Source organism: Littorina saxatilis, linkage group LG16 (genome assembly GCF_037325665.1).
Source record: "Littorina saxatilis isolate snail1 linkage group LG16, US_GU_Lsax_2.0, whole genome shotgun sequence".
Taxonomy (NCBI): Eukaryota; Metazoa; Mollusca; class Gastropoda; order Littorinimorpha; family Littorinidae; genus Littorina; species Littorina saxatilis.
In genome coordinates, this window is record NC_090260.1 from 7,619,198 (window position 1) to 7,641,392 (window position 22,195).

Genomic DNA, 22,195 nt, shown 5'->3' on the forward strand with positions numbered 1-22,195 from the left:
TGGTAATGTCAAGACAACAGTTACAGCAAGGTTCTGGGCAATGACTAGACAGGAAAGCGTTCGTGTCATCGGTGACGTCAAGACAGCAGTTACAGCAAGGTTCTGGGCAATGACTAGACAGGAAAGCGTTCGTGTCATCGGTGACGTCAAGACAGCAGTTACAGCAAGGTTCTGGGCAATGACTAGACAGGAAAGCGTTCGTGTCATCGGTGACGTCAAGACAGCAGTTACAGCAAGGTTCTGGGCAATGACTAGACAGGAAAGCGTTCGTGTCATCGGTGACGTCAAGACAGCAGTTACAGCAAGGTTCTGGGCAATGACTAGACAGGAAAGCGTTCGTGTCATCGGTGACGTCAAGACAGCAGTTACAGCAAGGTTCTGGGCAATGACTAGACAGGAAAGCGTTCGTGTCATTGGTAATGTCAAGACAACAGTTACAGCAAGCTTCTGGGCAATGACTAGACAGGAAAGCGTTCGTGTCATTGGTAATGTCAAGACAGCAGTTACAGCAAGGTTCTGGGCAATGACTAGACAGAAAAGCGTTCGTGTCATTGGTAATGTCAAGACAGCAGTTACAGCAAGGTTCTGGGCAATGACTAGACAGGAAAGCGTTCGTGTCATCGGTGACGTCAAGACAGCAGTTACAGCAAGGTTCTGGGCAATGAATAGACAGGAAAGCGTTCGTGTCATTGGTAATGTCAAGACAGCAGTTACAGCAAGGTTCTGGGCAATGACTAGACAGGAAAGCGTTCGTGTCATCGGTGACGTCAAGACAGCAGTTACAGCAAGGTTCTGGGCAATGACTAGACAGGAAAGCGTTCGTGTCATCGGTGACGTCAAGACAGCAGTTACAGCAAGGTTCTGGGCAATGACTAGACAGGAAAGCGTTCGTGTCATCGGTGACGTCAAGACAGCAGTTACAGCAAGGTTCTGGGCAATGACTAGACAGGAAAGCGTTCGTGTCATCGGTGACGTCAAGACAGCAGTTACAGCAAGGTTCTGGGCAATGACTAGACAGGAAAGCGTTCGTGTCATCGGTGACGTCAAGACAGCAGTTACAGCAAGGTTCTGGGCAATGACTAGACAGGAAAGCGTTCGTGTCATCGGTGACGTCAAGACAGCAGTTACAGCAAGGTTCTGGGCAATGACTAGACAGGAAAGCGTTCGTGTCATTGGTAATGTCAAGACAACAGTTACAGCAAGCTTCTGGGCAATGACTAGACAGGAAAGCGTTCGTGTCATTGGTAATGTCAAGACAGCAGTTACAGCAAGGTTCTGGGCAATGACTAGACAGGAAAGCGTTCGTGTCATCGGTGACGTCAAGACAGCAGTTACAGCAAGGTTCTGGGCAATGACTAGACAGGAAAGCGTTCGTGTCATTGGTAATGTCAAGACAACAGTTACAGCAAGCTTCTGGGCAATGACTAGACAGGAAAGCGTTCGTGTCATTGGTAATGTCAAGACAGCAGTTACAGCAAGGTTCTGGGCAATGACTAGACAGGAAAGCGTTCGTGTCATCGGTGACGTCAAGACAGCAGTTACAGCAAGGTTCTGGGCAATGACTAGACAGGAAAGCGTTCGTGTCATTGGTAATGTCAAGACAGCAGTTACAGCAAGGTTCTGGGCAATGACTAGACAGGAAAGCGTTCGTGTCATTGGTAATTTTGGAAGTGTAATTTGAAACTCATCATGGAGAAAAGGTTAAAGTCGCACCATTTTGCCTACAGAAAGGTAAACAAGCTGAAGTTGACACGCAGCAACTATGAAAATATTCGCTGAACTCAAACGATGGGAAACATGCCCCCTTTGGTTATAAAGTCACACATGACGCGCAAAATTCATCAATGACATGAACGCATTCTCCCATTGAAAATGCCCTGATCTTGCCTGTAATTGCTGCATATAAGTCACTAATTTTCTGAGGTTATTTATGGTATGCTAGATCCTTCAAAAACCATCAAAGGTAACAATCTGGAGGGCTCACTTTGGATACCGTTCAATTTCAAACCTCGCAATGTTGATCCCGATACACACATACAGCACGTGCATTCGTGGTCCGCTGGACCCTAAAAGCAACAGTTAACTAACTAACTAACCTACATTCGTGCAACACAAGAGGTCACTCGCATTGTCCATTCCAGGCGTGCTGCCAGTGCAGCAGGGGATCTCGGTGCATCAGGCAAGGTGCCTGTGTCTGTCGCGCGAACCGCACACCCTGTACCACCTGTGCTGCTCGGGGCTGTACGAATCGTGCCGTTGATCTGGTACGTCTTGGTTAGCAGTGTCTCTGTCTCTCTTTATCTCTCACCATTTTTTGTTTCTCTCTTTCTCTCTGTCTATGTGTATCTCATCGCTTGCTATTCTACTATTGACACAGAACAACCTCATGATGTCGAGTCGGCGTTATCTTGCACTTAAATGCATTTCTCACTTCCATTCAGTTGAGATCTGCTGCAGTGTACTGTCACATTATTGTTTTCAACTAATGTTATTTGTGTACATCATTAACTGAGCAAAGAAATTATTGCACCCAGTTTTGTACCCCAACTAAAACATTCATTCCCGTGTCATTTCATTCAAACATTTAATGCCATTAAAGGCCTTTCACTTGGCAATCTGGCACACTTTTCGGATCAAAGATTTTTGGTATATGTATCACGTGACCGCCGCCGAAGTCAGGGTACCCCCACAATCGACCAGACAAAAACGTCAGGTACCAATTAAAAAATCGACACAAATTCAGAATAGTCTTCACTTTACAACGTTAACATACAATACAAAACAAACAATTACATATCTATCCAGAACAGATTGTTTTGTTTTGCTATCTGGCGTATCTCTTGTGTAGTGTCATTTCTACTGATGCATGTGTCACGTTGCATGGTCAAGGGAATGACCTGAAACGGTCAATTACTACTAATCGACTAACCACACCACGGTCCACTCTCGCAGTCATACAAAACAGAGATCAATCCAACAAAAGTAAACAGTTTCAAGTACCGGTTTCAAGTACCGGTTTCAAGTACCGGTTTATCTGTAAAATGTCCTCCTCCCTTCTCATAACCAGAAATCAAAGAATAAAGACGACGTCGGATAAAAACTGACTGAATGGGAATCAGTTAAAGTGAAATTAAGGTAGCACGCTTGCGTGCAAAGATAGGAGTACCTACCGTAAACTTAACAATGCAATTCCGCCCAGGTATCTCACGCTGCCATGGCTACAATCTTATCATACTGAATAAGACACGAGTTGATATTAGGTGAGAGGGTTACCACATATCTGCACTCAACTCAGTGTCAATCTTGTTCCGATATAATGGCGCTGATGTAGCCTCGCCGTTCTTGCTTCAGTGGCGCCCATGAACGGAGCCCGGTTGAATGAAGCGTAGCCATGAGGTGACCGAGCTGAAATGTTGTTCAGTCGTGGAATTGTCCCCCCTCAGTCCACTACGTGTCGGCTGCCTCAGGACCCACAGCCAGTCTTCATGAGTGTGAAGACCCGCAGAACGGTGTGACGCATATACCCGGGAAGTCCCCAGAAAGATCCAATCAGTCGAGCTGCAAACAAAGAATCGAGGTGCAGTTAACTCTGTCGTAATCACCCCCTTCATCCATCTTTTAACATCGTTTACCTTATTCTCATCAGCAAGCCGCGTGCACCTAAAACGAACATACTGCAAGTCACCCCTTTCCCCATCTCTGTAATTTTACAGGTAAAACCCAGCGCAATAAAACAGTATATCTAATCGCTACCTGGGAAGATAAACAATACAACAGAGGAAACACCGCACACACACTGACGTACACACTAGCGTATGATAACGGCCAATTGCCTCATCCGTGTGTCTGCTCTCCTTCAAGCATGCCTCAACCGTCAGCTTGTCCCCTGCCCGTCGACAGTCAATGGCATATACAATTTGAATGAAATGACACGGGAATGAATGTTTAAGTTGGGGTACGAAAATGGGTGCAATAATTTGTTGGCTCAGTTTAGTTCAGCAGATTGTGCAAAGCCCATGACAGGAGTGACGATAATATCATGCACATCATACATATGAACAGCGCAATGTCAGAAGTGACGGTAATATCATGCACATCACACATCATTATGAACAGCGCTATGACAGAAGTGACAGTAATATCATGCACATCACACATATGAACAGCGCTATGACAGAAGTGACAGTAATATCATGCACATCATACATATGAACAGCGCTATGACAGAAGTGACAGTAATATCATGCACATCACACATATGAACAGCGCTATGACAGAAGTGACAGTAATATCATGCACATCACACATATGAACAGCGCTATGACAGAAGTGACAGTAATATCATGCACATCACACATATGAACAGCGCTATGACAGAAGTGACAGTAATATTCATGCACATCACACATATGAACAGCGCTATGACAGAAGTGACAGTAATAGCATGCACATCACACATATGGACAGGGCTACGACAAAAGTGACAGTTATAGCATGCACATCACACATATGAACAGCGCTACGACAGAAGTGACGGTAATATCATGTGCATCACACATATGAACAGCGCTATGACAGAAGTGACGGTAATATCATGCACATCACACATATGAACGGCGCCATGACAGAAGTAACGGTAATATCATGCACTATCACACATATGAACGGCGCCATTACAGAAGTAACGGTAATTTCATGCACATCACACAGGGACCGGCAGTGGAATGTGCTCCGCCGTGCAGAACCTCTGGGTCACCGGGGAACCAGGCTGTCTCTCCAGCCCCGCCCTTACACGTGAGTCTGTCAGTCAGCACATCGCCACGCCCACTCTTGTCATCGCCACGCCCACTCTTGTCATCGCCACTGACAGGAGCACAGGCAGGTGTCGCCACCAGCACCAGTCACAGCACAGGACCCCATCCAGAATCTGAAAGGTAGTGTGTGTGTGTGTGTGTGTGTGTGTGTGTGTGTGTGTGTGTGTGTGTGTGTGTGTGTGTGTGTGTGTGTGTGTGTGTGTGTGTGTGTTTGTGTGTGTGTGTGTGTGTGTGTGTGTGTGTGTGTGTGTGTGTGTTCATGTCTGTCTTTCTGTGCGTCTATTTTTAAGTATGTCAGTGTGTGTCTTTCTACACAGATATGTTTGATAATGATGGCAATGATATGTGTGATGATGATGGCAATATGTGTGATGATGATGGCAATGATATGTGTGATGATGATCGTAATGATATGTGTGATGATGATGGCAATGATATGTGTGATGATGATGGCAATGATATGTGTGATGATGATGGCAATGATATGTGTGATGATGATGGCAATGATATGTGTGATGATGATGGCAATGATATGTGTGATGATGATGGCAATGATATGTGTGATGATGATGGCAATGATATGTGTGATGATGATGGCAATGTGCCATATCTATCTTTTGAATGGGTAACGTGATGACGGAATATGTTTGTGTTTAAAAATATGTGTAAATTCTGTTCGGTATGGTCAATTGTTCGTCTGTTGCTTCGCTGGATCTGTCTGAGCACTGTGTTCGATCACCGATGACGTCATTTACCCGGCAAGCTGTTGGGCCAGCAACCAGAGCAACCATAGCAATTGAGATCAAAATCTTTGCCAGGCACGAAAACATCTGCATCGGCTTCAGCCTCGTTTCTATGTTGTTCCCGGGTGAAATTGGCATTGGCGCTGGCACCAAACTGAGCTAACGATTGCAGTCTGAAAACAGTACCTAGGGTACGCACGATTACGGATATTTAGTGCGTCCCGGGACCAGCATCTTTTAGATTTAGTGCGTCCTGGGATCCCCTCCACAAATTTCTAGTTCGTGTTTTTGGCATCTACTGTCGTGCGTATAGGACGCAGGGACGCGCACGTTGGAGAGCCCTCACTGGTGTGGTGAGTGCGGGCCGACCATGACATTGTCGTTACTGCGCTCTTCTCATTGCAGCAACATCTTGCAGCCATCCCATGGGTCTTGCCTGATCTAAGTCGCTCTGTTTTCGTCATGCTCCACTGTGCCGAATTGCCGTTCCGAATAGAATTTTGCAATAATTCGCAATGATCGGGACATGGTCGCAAGACATTCGAAAATGTTCTTAACCACTCAAAAACCATTTGTCTCTTGTTTCGAAGATAGCAACGATCATGTTCCTAATATTTGCAAGGAAGTCATATTCTTAACTTTTTTGCAACGTACTCGTAAGTATTCGCAAGACATTCGTAATCATCGCAATGTATTCGTAACGCTCGCAAGGCATTCGCAACCATTCGTTATGCCTGTCTTACACTGTGCCGAATACCCTTGCAAATATGGATTCGTATGCATTTGCAATGATCGGTAGACATTCGCAAGCACTCGCAACCATTCGTAAGACATTCGCAAGGATTCGTAAGGCTTCGAATGGTCAATATTTTTTCTGTCCATTCGTCTCTTTTTTGTGTGCCGAATACAATGTTCATATACACATTTCTTGTTAATGTCTTACCGATCATTGCGAATGCCTTGCGAGCGCTACGAATACCTTTACGATGATAACGAATGCCTTGCGAGCGCTACGAATACCTTTACGATGATAACGAATGCCTTGCGAGCGCTACGAATACCTTTACGATGATAACGAATGCCTTGCGAGCGCTACGAATACCTTTACGATGATAACGAATGCCTTGCGAGCGCTACGAATACCTTTACGATGATAACGAATGCCTTGCGAATTCTTACGAGTACGTTGCGAAAAAGTGAAGAATATGCCTTCCTTGTGAATATTAGGAGCATGTTGCTAGTATTCGCAACAAGAGACGAATGGTGGCGAATTGTTAAGAACATTTACGAATGTCTTGCGACCATGTCCCGATCATTATGAATGATTGGCGAATTCTATTCGCAAGGGAAATTCGGCACAGTGTAAGAGCAGTATTATGAACAATGCGAATTGCATAATCGCTTTATTCGTAACATGTTTACAAGCAATCACAAAACTCGCAAGGCCACTCGCAACGTTCGTATTACATCCGCTAGACATTCGTTTGTGGATGTGTATGCATTGACAATGATCGGTAAGGCTTCCAATGTTCAATATTTGTTTCTGTCCATTCGTCTCTGTTTTTGCCGATTACAACATGTTCATATTCGCAAGGATATTCGGCACAGCGTAAGACAGGCATCGTAGGGTGCTACATTGCATCATTTTGTCAGTGTTTCATTTTAAAAGGACAAGCACAAATCACTGAAAATTTGAAGACAATGCGTTAACGAGTTACTCAAATGTACCTTTTTTCTGTCTCATTACCCGCTGAAACGGCTTCAAAAACTGCCTTGTATGCCTGCTGAGAGGATTGACACCTACACCGCTCAGCATGCCATAGCGTCCATGTTAGACAAGATATGTGAACACAACTGACTGATTTGGATACAGATTTGATTGTTGTGTCTAATGACATGCTAAACATGTTTCAATTTAGTTGTTCTGATTTGTTGTCGATTTTATCGCGGGAACCTTGATTTTGCGAATTTGATTTTGGGGGGTGTCTGTGTTGTAGGTTCCACTGTATCGACACTACGTCATGTAGACTCAATCTGTTTTCTGAACAAGGTAGGGGAATCAATGGCCTTTCCAGTCAAATACTTGGTTTTACAATCAACAGCCTCATCAGAAAGATCTGCCTTCGAACGCATCTATAAAGTTTTTTTATGACGAGTAGTCTAGATATGAGTGATGTTTCAGGTCACACACAATGTTACCAAGACATGTCTCAGTCTAGATGTACGTGATGTTTCAGGTCACACACAATGTTACCAAGCCATGTCTCAGTCTAGATGTACGTGATGTTTCAGGCAACACACAATGTTACCAAGCCATGTCTCAGTCTAGATGTACGTGATGTTTCAGGTCACACACAATGTTACCAAGCCATGTCACAGTCTAGATGTACATGATGTTTCAGGCAACACACAATGTTACCAAGCCATGTCTCAGTCTAGATGTACGTGATGTTTCAGGTCACACACAATGTTACCAAGCCATGTCTCAGTCTAGATGTACGTGATGTTTCAGGTCACACACAATGTTACCAAGCCATGTCACAGTCTAGATGTACATGATGTTTCAGGTCAGAGCCAAGCAGCACGATGGCGAGCTCTCAGGAACCAGAGGACCAAGGGTCAAGGTTGTCAAACAGTGAGGTAAGTGAACAAACTTGGCCACTAAGTACACCGACATTACAAGCTTTAAATTGTTTATTTTGATGGTTAATCATTATGTAGGCCCGTTCCGACTCCGTATCAGGTTTTGTGAGGGTTTGATCATTGTCACAGTGTACACGACCCGAACCATCAACAGCCTCGTTGCTTTACACGCTGACTGAAACTTTCCGTCACACCAATCTCTGACACTGATGTCACACCAATCTCTGACACTGATTTCACACCAATCTATTGACACTGATGTCACACCAAGCTCTTGACACTGATGTCACACCAATCTCTGACACTGATGTCACACCAATCTCTGACACTGATGTCACACCAATCTGTTGACACTGATGTCACATCAATCTATTGACACTGATGTCACACCAATTTCTTGACACTGATGTCACACCAATTTCTTGACACTGATGTCACACCAATCTCTGACACTGATGTCACACCAATCTCTTGTCGCTGATGTCACACCAATCTCTTGACACTGATGTCACACCAATCTCTTGACACTGATGTCACACCAATCTCTGACACTGATGTCACACCAATCTCTTGACACTGATGTCACACCAATCTCTTGTCACTGATGTCACAGAAATATCTTGACACTGATGTCTCACTAATCTCTGACACTGATGTCACACCAATCTCTGACACTGATGTCACACCAATCTCTGACACTGATGTCACACCAATGTCTGACACTGATGTCACACCAATCTCTGACACTGATGTCACACTAATCTCTTGTCGCTGATGTCACACCAATCTCTTGATACTGATGTCACACCAATCTCTTGACACTGATGTCACACCAATCTCTTGACACTGATACATGTCACACCAATCTCTTGTCGCTGATGTCACAAAAATCTCTTGACACTGATGTCACACCAATCTCTGACACTGATGTCACACCAATCTCTGACACTGATGTCACACCAATCTCTGACACTGATGTCACACCAATCTCTTGTCGCTGATGTCACAGAAATCTCTTGACACTAATGTCACACCAATCTCTTGACACTGATGTCACACCAATCTCTTGACACTGATGTCACACCAATCTCTGACACTGATGTCACACCAATGTCTGACACTGATGTCACACCAATCTCTGACACTGATGTCACACTAATCTCTTGTCGCTGATGTCACACCAATCTCTTGACACTGATGTCACACCAATCTCTTGACACTGATGTCACACCAATCTCTTGACACTGATACATGTCACACCAATCTCTTGTCGCTGATGTCACAAAAATCTCTTGACACTGATGTCACACCAATCTCTTGACACTGATGTCACACCAATCTCTGACACTAATGTCACACCAATCTCTGACACTGATGTCACACCAATCTCTGACACTGATGTCACACCAATCTGACACTCTTTTTGTTTGTTTGTTTGCTTAACGCCCAGTCCACTACGAAGGGTGATATCAGGGCGATGCTGCTTTGACATTTAACGTGCGCCACACACAAGACAGAAGTCGCAGCACAGGCTTCATGTCTCACCCAGTCACATTATTCTGACATCGGACCAACCAGTCCTAGCACTAACCCAATAATGCCAGACGCCCGGCGGAGCAGCCACTAGATTGCCAATTTTAAAGTCGTAGGTATGACCCGGCCGGGGTTCGAACCCACGACCTCCCGCTCACTGGGCGGACGCCTTACCACTAGGCCACCGTGTTGCGCTATCTCTGACATTGATGTCACAGCAATCTCTGACACTGATGTCACACCAATCTCTGACACTGATGTCACAGCAATCTCTGACACTGATGTCACACCAATCTCTGACACTGATGTCACATCAATCTCTGACACTGATGTCACAGCAATCTCTGACACTTATGTCACACTAATCTCTGACACTGATGTCACACCAATCTCTAACTCTGATGTCACACCAATCTCTGACACTGATGTCACACCCATCTCTGACGCTGATGTCACACCAATCTCTGACACTGATGTCACACCAATCTCTGACACTGATGTCACACCAACATCTTGACACTGATGTCACACCAATATCTTGCCACTGATATCACACCAATCTTTGACATTGATGTCACACCCATCTCTGACGCTGATGTCACACCAATCTCTGACACTGATGTCACACCAATATTTTGACACTGATGTCACACCAAACTATTGACACTAATGTCAGACCAATCTATTGACACTAATGTCACAGCAATCTCTTGACACTGATGTGACACCAATCTCTTGCTTGCCACTGATGTCACACCAATCTCTGACACTGATGTCACACCAATCTCTTGCCACTGATGTCACACCAATATCTTGCCACTGATGTCACACCAATCCCTTGCCACTGCTGTCACACCATTCTCTTGACACTGATGTCACAGCAATCTCCTGACACTGATGTCACAGCAATCTCTTGACACTGATGTCACACTAATCTCTTGACACTGATGTCACACCAATCTCTGACACTGATGTCACACCAATCTCTGACACTGATGTCACACCAATCTCTGACACTGATGTCACACCAATATCTTGACACTGATGTCACACCAATATCTTGACACACTGATGTCACACCAATCCCTTGACACTAATGCCACACCAATTCCTTGACACATGTCACACCAATATCTTGACACACTGATGTCACACCAATCTCTTGACGCTGATGTCACACCAATCCCTTGACACTGATATCACTCCAATTGTTTAGTTGATATGGGGTGTGAAAGGTAGAGGCTCTGAGTACAATGTATGTCATCATGGCTGATGTGTACTTACATGTTATATAGGGTGTGAAAGGTAGAGGCTCTGAGTACACTGTATGTCATCATGGCTGATCTGTACCTACAGGTTATATAGGGTGTGAAAGGTAGAGGCTCTGAGTACACTGTATGTCATCATGGCTGATCTGTACCTACAGGTTATATAGGGTGTGAAAGGTAGAGGCTCTGAGTACACTGTATGTCATCATGGCTGATGTGTACCTACAGGTTATATATGGTGTGAAAGGTAGAGGCTCTGAGTACACTGTATGTCATCATGGCTGATCTGTACCTACAGGTTATATAGGGTGTGAAAGGTAGAGGCTCTGAGTACACTGTATGTCATCATGGTTGATGTGTACCTACAGGTTATATAGGGTGTGAAAGGTAGAGGCTCTGAGTACACTGTATGTCATCATGGTTGATGTGTACCTACAGGTTATATAGGGTGTGAAAGGTAGAGGCTCTGAGTACACTGTATGTCATCATGGTTGATGTGTACCTACAGGTTATATAGGGTGTGAAAGGTAGAGGCTCTGAGTACACTGTATGTCATCATGGTTGATGTGTACCTACAGGTTATATAGGGTGTGAAAGGTAGAGGCTCTGAGTACACTGTATGTCATCAGGAAGCAAAGTTCCTGCCCCTGAAAAGGTCTCTGAGTGGCCTATTGTGCAAGTCGGTTATTTCCCCAATCCAACCACGCGGTTTCGTACCGCCCATTTGGGTGGCACCCAGTTTGGCTTTGTGCACTACAGTCCTGTTCTGTGATTCCAGAGGGAGTTTCTCAACGCCTGGTTCCCCAACCTGCACAGTGACGTCTATATGATCCCCCCGCACCATGTTGACACGGTGCACGTCACAAAACAACACACCCAAGGAGGTGACATGATCGACGTGCTGAAAACTCAACAACAAATCGACAGTGATAGCACTAAGCGTACAGAGGTCAGTGACGTCGTACACATAGACAGAGCGCTGAAGAAAGTCCACTGCTGCATGGATAAGATCAAGGACAAAGCGGCCAGGCAGAAAGACGTTTTGATAATAATGACTCAAGGCAAATGTGGCCTTTACAGCGCTGGTTCCCGAAGCCTCTACGAAGGTGCAGCCACCAGGAATATGAACAGTGACGAGGCAGAACCTTTAGTTCTGCAAGAAGACTTAGTTCTGGAGGAAGACTTTGTTGATCTGTTGGTCATCGATCGTAACCGGGGAGTAATGATGGGGGCAATCATACATCAGACAGAAGAGGATCCTCATGCAGTTCAAGAAGAATTGCGGAAGGCAGCTGATTACCTGAAGCGAGCCGGAGACATTGTGAGGCGTTGTGTTCTGGGTGACTTGGACACACCTCCGGCAGTCCACCAGGCCATTCTCCTGCCTAACACGACCAGACACTGTCTGCAGGAGGCTCTGCAAAACATGGACGATGTAAGTATGCATTTTACCCACACAAACACACACACACTCACACACACACACTCACACACACACTCACACGCACACACACACACACACACACACACACACACACACACACACACACGCGCACGCGGGTCGTTCCCTGGAAAAGGTAGCCACATGCGTGACATGGCAGTGAAAAAAAAGTGTTCCCAGCCATGAAAATTCTATAGAATATCAAAGAACAGCAACTTCGGGATGTGTATCCGTGAAACATATATATAGGTTACACACTCGGAGTTCTGAATATCTTGTATATTTTCCCGAAAGTCGATTTTCAGGTATTACCGAGCCTCAACAACTTTTTGACACAAACTCTGCGAGTGCCTGTTTTCTCCTTACCCAAACCTTCCGTGACCTCAAATTGTGTCATCAAATTCATGTGCGAAACGAGCCCCCTTTTGTCTTTTTGGCAAACACGCCCTAAAACGTCTGCTTTTGTATTCCGTCATCTATACTGCTTAAGAAAACGAATAACAGTTATTTTTAGAGTGCGCAGTTCAATGCATTTGATACTGTGCAGTTACCGACCGGTTTCAGTCGGTGACCCAAGTCGTTTGTCAGTGGCATTCGCCAAAACTGCGTGGGTGATTTTACAAGCGATGAGGATGATTGCTGAATTTGTGCTGATTCGAGCTTCAGTTTTCAAATTTGGATTAGTACTTACTTTTTAAATCGTCATTTAGGTGAGCCTAACTTTGATGTCTGTACGGTTCTCTTATATTTAGGCGAGTAATAAACATGGCTCAAAGGCCGATTTTAGGCGAGTAATAAACATGGGTCAAATGCCGATTTTAAGGCACGGGAGGTACTCCCGAGCAGATTTGGTTTCATTTGACAGACAAATACATATAGTCTTTGAAACAACTTTTCTTGGTACCCAAAAGTGGCAGCAGCTATACGTAATTTTAAGGCAAAGTAGCCCCATTTTTTTTTTAAATCCACTTAAGAAAAAAACGCTTTGTTGCAAAAATCGGTAAAATCAGCTTAACCGCAGGCAGCAGAGTAACTATTTTTGAGTGAACTATCAAGTAAATGGAAGGTGTTAAACAGCAAGTAACAAGATTGTTTGCGTGCAACACATAGCGGCACCAGGATGCCTTGCATTTCATAAATTGTGTTACGTCACGTCATTTTCATTTTTCTGGATAATGTCAAATCTCATAAAAGGCGTTTTGTAAGCCACAATCTAATGCAATACATATCAGAGGGAAGTGCATTCATTGGGTTTTTAGTTGCAAGTTACATCTGATGAGATAGCTTATAAACACTGGGTGTGAGAGTTCATTTCCGAAGCACACCCCATCCTTTTTTAAGTCAAAGTTATGTCATGAAAGCATTTTCAGAGGCACTATGACAGGTAAGGGTGGAGTGTAATGGACTTAACATGCACGTTAATACATAAAAAAATGCCTGCTCTAAGCGTCGGTACAAAATATATAAAGATACCTGTGAAGATATGTATGCGCAAAACGATAACTATGTGATGAGTCGCATTCAGTGAAATAATGCCTTTAATTGCTTTTCCTAACATTTTCAGGCAGTGCTGGTTTTCATAAGAAATGTATTTGAACCCTCAAAATGCCCGACAATATAAAGTAAGAAGATAGAATGTAACTGTGATTGACAATGTGGGTCATATTTATTGAACATTCACTGAAAAAATCGGGTGCATACCGTTTTGGGCGGTTTTACGTTTTACTTGAGGAAAAACAGAATTTAGTGTGTTATACAAAATTCTCTGGTTAACATGATTTACATAGAATAAAGGACTGTTGCGAAAAGTTTTGAACCAAGAAAGAGAAGCGGTCTGATGATGTCCGCCAATGTTTTAAGCCACAGTATGAAGGCCGCAACAAACAGTAGTGCCATGTTGTCCGCATAGAGAGCAGAAGTATGCACTTTCAAACAGCAGATATTTGATGTGATGATCTGTTTTGAGTCTGAGTCTCTGCTGCATAAAAACGACGGATCCAATGGAAGAAGTCAAGTCAAATCATCATTATGGTTCATACGTCTGTAGGCTGTAGGCTGGAGCATCTGCACTGACTCCCAGCATGTCACTTGAGGACGGTGCCAAATGTAGACTTGTCAGGTAGTCTTCAATGTTTCCTTAGGAGTCTGGCACTGGGAACCCTATGCGAGGTGGCGGTGGCTGGAACTTGTGACCAAGCATATACCTGTAAAAAGTAACCACTGACTACAATCACATACAGCTGTTTTTAAGAAATAACTTTGACGGGATTTTTCTGTGGTGTGGACCAGTTAATTGCGGCCCTAATATTAACAGTGAGGCGAACAAAGACACACCCCAACCACTGAATACTGGCAATTACAGCTGATTTGGTCCCATATATAAGTATTTCATGGAGTGTTTGCCTAATATGTAGTTGCTCTCTTCTTTTGAAAGTATGCATATCATAGTTAATAAAATGTTGCGGGAATGAATTCCTGGCCTGCAGTGATAGCTGACAACATGCTTTGGCTTGAGATCATGTGAGTTTTGAAAACTACAGGCATGGCAGTCCTCACACACTATTTTTAAATGAAACACTTACTGTGACTGTAAGCTTGTCTCGTGTTGACAGTACAGAATCAGTGAATGTAAACAACAACAACAAAATGTTAAAGTGCGCAGTCACACTTGACGCTCTGACACCAAACAGATGGAAGCTAAAAACATCTGAGTTTATCTGTGAATAGCATGAGTAAACAAAAAATAAATGTTGAACGCACCTTCAGTTACAGTAGTGCAATGAAGAGAACTCATCTTCCTGTCATGTTCAGCAGAAGTAAATTCACTTTCTGATGGTGCACAGACTGCGTGTCATGCAGGCTTGCCTGGAACAAACAAACATACAGTTGCATGGTTATTTATTGGAACAAACAATGTTTTCTTCTTATTTCAAGAGATCAAACTGCTGCCTACAGTTACCGCTACAGTAGTCAGGGCAAGTCCATGTGTTGTATGTTTTCTACAGCATGGTCAGTGTCACAAAAATGTAATGTCAAATTATGTACACTGAAAAAAAGGTATGAACTTCACCCGCCAATCATTCTAAAAACAATAGCTATCACACAACAGTGTGTTTAGTTTCATGGACAAATACAGGGTTGTGTACATTTTAGGCAGCTGTTTCACTTAAACACCACGCCCCCTCCCCTCACCCCACCCCCCACCCCCCCACCCAACCCAAAAAGGGACAAAATAACAACAAAAATCAGAAAACGAAATCAAAACAAAGGGACCATTTCTACACTGAATCACATCAGTGCCTACACAGTTGAACAGATCAATCTCAAATTCACAGACGAATATAACATCCCCCCCCCCCTCCCCCCATCCCTTTCCCAACCAAAACAACAACAAAAATCAGAAAACAAAACGAAAGCAGCCAGTTTTGAACTGAATGAGTGACTGAGGGCAGTCACATCTCATGTGGCTCACTGTAGTCAATGGTTACCCAGAAACAGCCAGTTTTGCTCTGAATGAGTGACTGAGGGCAGTCACATCCCATGTGGCTCACTGTAGTCAACCAATGGTTACCCAGAAACAGCCAGTTTTGAACTGAATGAGTGACTGAGGACAGTCACATCTCATGTGGCTCACTGTAGTCAATGGTTACCCAGAAACAGCCAGTTTTGAACTGAATGAGTGACTGAGGGCAGTCACATCCCATGTGACTCACTGTAGTCAACCAATGGTTACCCAAAAACCTTTTGCCTTTCCTTTGCTGTTCTCCATGCTTTTGTTTAAGCAGAAGATAAAGAGGGGGAGTAAAGGGAACATGAACAGCATTTTTCCTTGTGACCATACTAAAACCAGTGTCATAGTTTGACTTCAGTTACGACCGTGTGCAGACTGTCTTACTGTGCAGACTGTCTTACTGTGCAGACTGTCTTACTGTGCAGACTGTCTTACTGTGCAGACTGTCTTACTGTGAACAAAACACACACACATCAATGCTCAACAAAACACAACAAGTGTACTGGATGGCTCAGCATGATGTTGCCTGGTTGACTTTCTGCACATGAGACCAAAGTTCACACCAAACCACACAACAATATGATTTATCATATTACAACACTATCATAAAAAAAATCTCATGGCAAAAGGCAAGTATTTGCAATCAATAAGCTTCCCTATAACTCATATCATCCCTTCAAGAATCATCGCCAGAGTCACAGGAACATGGTGGGACACACTTGAGTGGCAAAAGCAAAGGGGTTTTAAAATGAAACAACATGCAGAGTAGGACAACAATATACAGGAACAACAACAACAACAACAACAACAACAACAACAACAACAACAACAACAACAACAACAACAACAACAACAACAACAACAACAACAACATATGACTTGGGGGAAATGCATTACAGATTAAAATGTTTGAGTACATAGAAAACACACAGGATTATAATTTCTTATCACCTTGCTAGACACAGATATATGGCTATTAGTTTTTCTTTTGAAATATGTTTTGTTTCTTGTCAAACAAACTTTTAGGATCAGGATTACCTGTATGTTGTGTGTGTGTGTGTGTGTGTGTGTGTGTGTGTGTGTATGTTGTGTGTGGGGGAGGAGGGCAGTAAGAGGGGAGGATGAGTGCGTGTGCTACATGCATGCTGGTGCGTGTGTTTCCTATTTCCTATTTAGAGTGTTGAGGCTCTGAGATGCCCTTGCGCCTGCATTTGTCACCTCCCTTTTGTGACCTTTATGGTTTGGAATGGTGTAGGTCTGCAGATGTTCATCCTTGAATAAAACCAGTTTTTTAATACTTTCAGTACCTTTGGTTTAAGTAATATTGTTTTTGCCAGACCATTAAAAGCACAAAGAACTAGATCATCGGTTTCATTTTCAGATTCTTCACACTCGACCTCAGGTTCTATAGTCTGATTCAGGAACAGGCAAATAGCAAGTCAGCTCAATGAAGTTTGGAACACACACAAATAAACCAAGACACATAACAGCAAGTTTTGACACCATAAAATACGCCTACATCAGTAAAGTAAGGGTGCGCCAACACCATTCCTCGTTTATCAATAATAAGAATACGAGAGTTCACACACAATTGTTTGCACAAGGTTTAATTCGCGTTGTTTGCAGATGTCGCACTTTGATCTGGAGCTGTGACAGAGGAAATCCACTGAAAGAAAACATATGACATGAAATGAAAACTGAAATGAACCCTTTGAAATTTTGACTGAGTAATTCCCAAACATCGTCTATAAAAGAAGAATCGCTCTACACACACACACACAGACACACAGACACACAGACACACACACACACGCACATACACCTCGGCAGACACACAATACCATGCCGAGCAGACACACAATACAATACCGAGCAGACACACAATACAATGCCGAGCAGACACACAATACAATGCCGAGCAGACACACAATACCATGCCGAGCAGACACAATACCATGCCGAGCAGACACACAATACAATGCCGAGCAGACACACAATACCATGCCGAGCAGACACAATACCATGCCGAGCAGACACACAATACGATGCCGAGCAGACACAATACCATGCCGAGCAGACACAATACAATGCCGAGCAGACACAATACAATGCCGAGCAGACACACAATACCATGCCGAGCAGACACACAATACCATGCCGAGCAGACACACAATACAATGCCGAGCAGACACAATACAATGCCGAGCAGACACACAATACCATGCCGAGCAGACTCACAATACAATGCCGAGCAGACACACAATACAATGCCGAGCAGACACACAGTACAATGCCGAGCAGACACACAATACAATGCCGAGCAGACACACAATACAATGCCGAGCAGACACACAATACCATGCCGAGCAGACACACAGTACAATGCCGAGCAGACACACAATACAATGCAGAGCAGACACACAATACAATGCCGAGCAGACACACAGTACAATGCCGAGCAGACACACAATACAATGCCGAGCAGACACACAATACAATGCCGAGCAGACACACAATACAATGCCGAGCAGACACACAATACAATGCCGAGCAGACACAATACAATGCCGAGCAGACACACAATACAATGCCGAACAGACACACAATACCATGCCGAGCAGACACACAATACAATGCCGAGCAGACACACAATACAATGCCGAGCAGACACACAATACAATGCCGAGCAGACACACACTACCATGCCGAGCAGACACACAATACAATGCCGAGCAGACACACAATACAATGCCGAGCAGACACACAATACAATGCCGAGCAGACACACAATACAATGCCGAGCAGACACACAATACAATGCCGAGCAGACACACAATACAATGCCGAGCAGACACACAATACAATGCCGAGCAGACACACAATACAATGCCGAGCAGACACACAATACAATGCCGAGCAGACACACAATACAATGCCGAGCAGACACACAATACAATGCCGAGCAGACACACAATACAATGCCGAGCAGACACACAATACAATGCCGAGCAGACACACAATACAATGCCGAGCAGACACACAATACAATGCCGAGCAGACACACAATACAATGCCGAGCAGACACACAATACAATGCCGAGCAGACACACAATACAATGCCGAGCAGACACACAATACAATGCCGAGCAGACACACAATACAATGCCGAGCAGACACACAATACAATGCCGAGCAGACACACAATACAATGCCGAGCAGACACACAATACAATGCCGAGCAGACACACAATACAATGCCGAGCAGACACACAATACAATGCCGAGCAGACACACAATACAATGCCGAGCAGACACACAATACAATGCCGAGCAGACACACAATACAATGCCGAGCAGACACACAATACAATGCCGAGCAGACACACAATACAATGCCGAGCAGACACACAATACAATGCCGAGCAGACACACAATACAATGCCGAGCAGACACACAATACAATGCCGAGCAGACACACAATACAATGCCGAGCAGACACACAATACAATGCCGAGCAGACACACAATACAATGCCGAGCAGACACACAATACAATGCCGAGCAGACACACAATACAATGCCGAGCAGACACACAATACAATGCCGAGCAGACACACAATACCATGCCGAGCAGACACACAATACAATGCCGAGCAGACACACAATACAATGCTGAGCAGACACACAATACAATGCCGAGCAGACACACAATACAATGCCGAGCAGACACACAATACAATGCCGAGCAGACACACAATACAATGCCGAGCAGACACACAATACAATGCCGAGCAGACACACAATACAATGCCGAGCAGACACACAATACAATGCCGAGCAGACACACAATACAATGCCGAGCAGACACACAATACAATGCCGAGCAGACACACAATACAATGCCGAGCAGACACACAATACAATGCCGAGCAGACACACAATACAATGCCGAGCAGACACACAATACAATGCCGAGCAGACACACAATACAATGCCGAGCAGACACACAATACAATGCCGAGCAGACACACAATACAATGCCGAGCAGACACACAATACAATGCCGAGCAGACACACAATACAATGCCGAGCAGACACACAATACAATGCCGAGCAGACACACAATACAATGCCGAGCAGACACACAATACAATGCCGAGCAGACACACAATACAATGCCGAGCAGACACACAATACAATGCCGAGCAGACACACAATACAATGCCGAGCAGACACACAATACAATGCCGAGCAGACACACAATACAATGCCGAGCAGACACACAATACAATGCCGAGCAGACACACAATACAATGCCGAGCAGACACACAATACAATGCCGAGCAGACACACAATACAATGCCGAGCAGACACACAATACAATGCCGAGCAGACACACAATACAATGCCGAGCAGACACACAATACAATGCCGAGCAGACACACAATACAATGCCGAGCAGACACACAATACAATGCCGAGCAGACACACAATACAATGCCGAGCAGACACACAATACAATGCCGAGCAGACACACAATACAATGCCAAGCAGACACACAATACAATGCCGAGCAGACACACAATACAATGCCGAGCAGACACACAATACAATGCCGAGCAGACACACAATACAATGCCGAGCAGACACACAATACAATGCCGAGCAGACACACAATACAATGCCGAGCAGACACACAATACAATGCCGAGCAGACACACAATACAATGCCGAGCAGACACACAATACAATGCCGAGCAGACACACAATACAATGCCGAGCAGACACACAATACAATGCCGAGCAGACACACAATACAATGCCGAGCAGACACACAATACAATGCCGAGCAGACACACAATACCATGCCGAGCAGACACACAATACAATGCCGAGCAGACACACAATACAATGCCGAGCAGACACACAATACAATGCCGAGCAGACACACAATACAATGCCAAGCAGACACACAATACAATGCCGAGCAGACACACAATACAATGCCGAGCAGACACACAATACAATGCCGAGCAGACACACAATACAATGCCGAGCAGACACACAATACAATGCCGAGCAGACACACAATACAATGCCGAGCAGACACACAATACAATGCCGAGCAGACACACAATACAATGCCGAGCAGACACACAATACAATGCCGAGCAGACACACAATACAATGCCGAGCAGACACACAATACAATGCCGAGCAGACACACAATACAATGCCGAGCAGACACACAATACAATGCCGAGCAGACACACAATACAATGCCGAGCAGACACACAATACAATGCCGAGCAGACACACAATACAATGCCGAGCAGACACACAATACAATGCCGAACAGACACACAATACAATGCCGAGCAGACACACAATACAATGCCGAGCAGACACACAATACAATGCCGAGCAGACACACAATACAATGCCGAGCAGACACACAATACAATGCCGAGCAGACACACAATACAATGCCGAGCAGACACACAATACAATGCCGAACAGACACACAATACAATGCCGAGCAGACACACAATACAATGCCGAACAGACACACAATACAATGCCGAGCAGACACACAATACAATGCCGAGCAGACACACAATACAATGCCGAGCAGACACACAATACAATGCCGAGCAGACACACAATACAATGCCGAGCAGACACACAATACAATGCCGAGCAGACACACAATACCATGCCGAGCAGACACACAATACCATGCCGAGCAGACACACAATACAATGCCGAGCAGACACACAATACAATGCCTAGCAGACACACAATACAATGCCGAGCAGACACACAATACAATGCCGAGCAGACACACAATACAATGCCGAGCAGACACACAGTACAATGCCGAGCAGACACACAATACAATGCCGAGCAGACACAATACAATGCCGAGCAGACACACAATACAATGCCGAGCAGACACACAATACAATGCCGAGCAGACACACAATACAATGCCGAGCAGACACACAATACCATGCCGAGCAGACACAACACAATGCCGAGCAGACACACAATACCATGCCGAGCAGACACAATACAATGCCGAGCAGACACACAATACAATGCCGAGCAGACACACAATACAATGCCGAGCAGACATACAATACAATGCCGAGCAGACACACAATACAATGCCGAGCAGACACACAATACAATGCCGAGCAGACACACAATACAATGCCGAGCAGACACACAATACAATGC

At 44.6% G+C, this 22,195-nt stretch overlaps 2 protein-coding genes across 4 annotated transcripts in view; both read left to right on the forward strand.

Annotated features, from left to right (window-relative positions):
* The window catches only part of LOC138950297 (uncharacterized), a 7,779-nt gene extending 2,750 nt beyond the window's left edge, over window positions 1-5,029 (forward strand). The window contains exons 2-3 of the mRNA XM_070322048.1: window positions 2,142-2,264; window positions 4,711-5,029. Of these exons, the coding sequence (XP_070178149.1) occupies window positions 2,142-2,264; window positions 4,711-4,938 (351 nt within the window). The 3' untranslated portion in view covers window positions 4,939-5,029. The remainder of the gene's footprint in view (window positions 1-2,141; window positions 2,265-4,710) is intronic.
* The window catches only part of LOC138950296 (uncharacterized), a 58,667-nt gene that overhangs the window by 24,042 nt on the left and 12,430 nt on the right, over window positions 1-22,195 (forward strand). For 2 of the 3 annotated variants that reach the window (XM_070322045.1, XM_070322046.1), the window contains exons 2-3: window positions 8,125-8,197; window positions 11,780-12,436. In XM_070322045.1, coding sequence (XP_070178146.1) covers window positions 8,144-8,197; window positions 11,780-12,436 — 711 coding nt within the window. In that variant the 5' untranslated portion in view covers window positions 8,125-8,143. The remainder of the gene's footprint in view (window positions 1-8,124; window positions 8,198-11,779; window positions 12,437-22,195) is intronic. The other variant, XM_070322047.1, reaches the window with a different exon arrangement.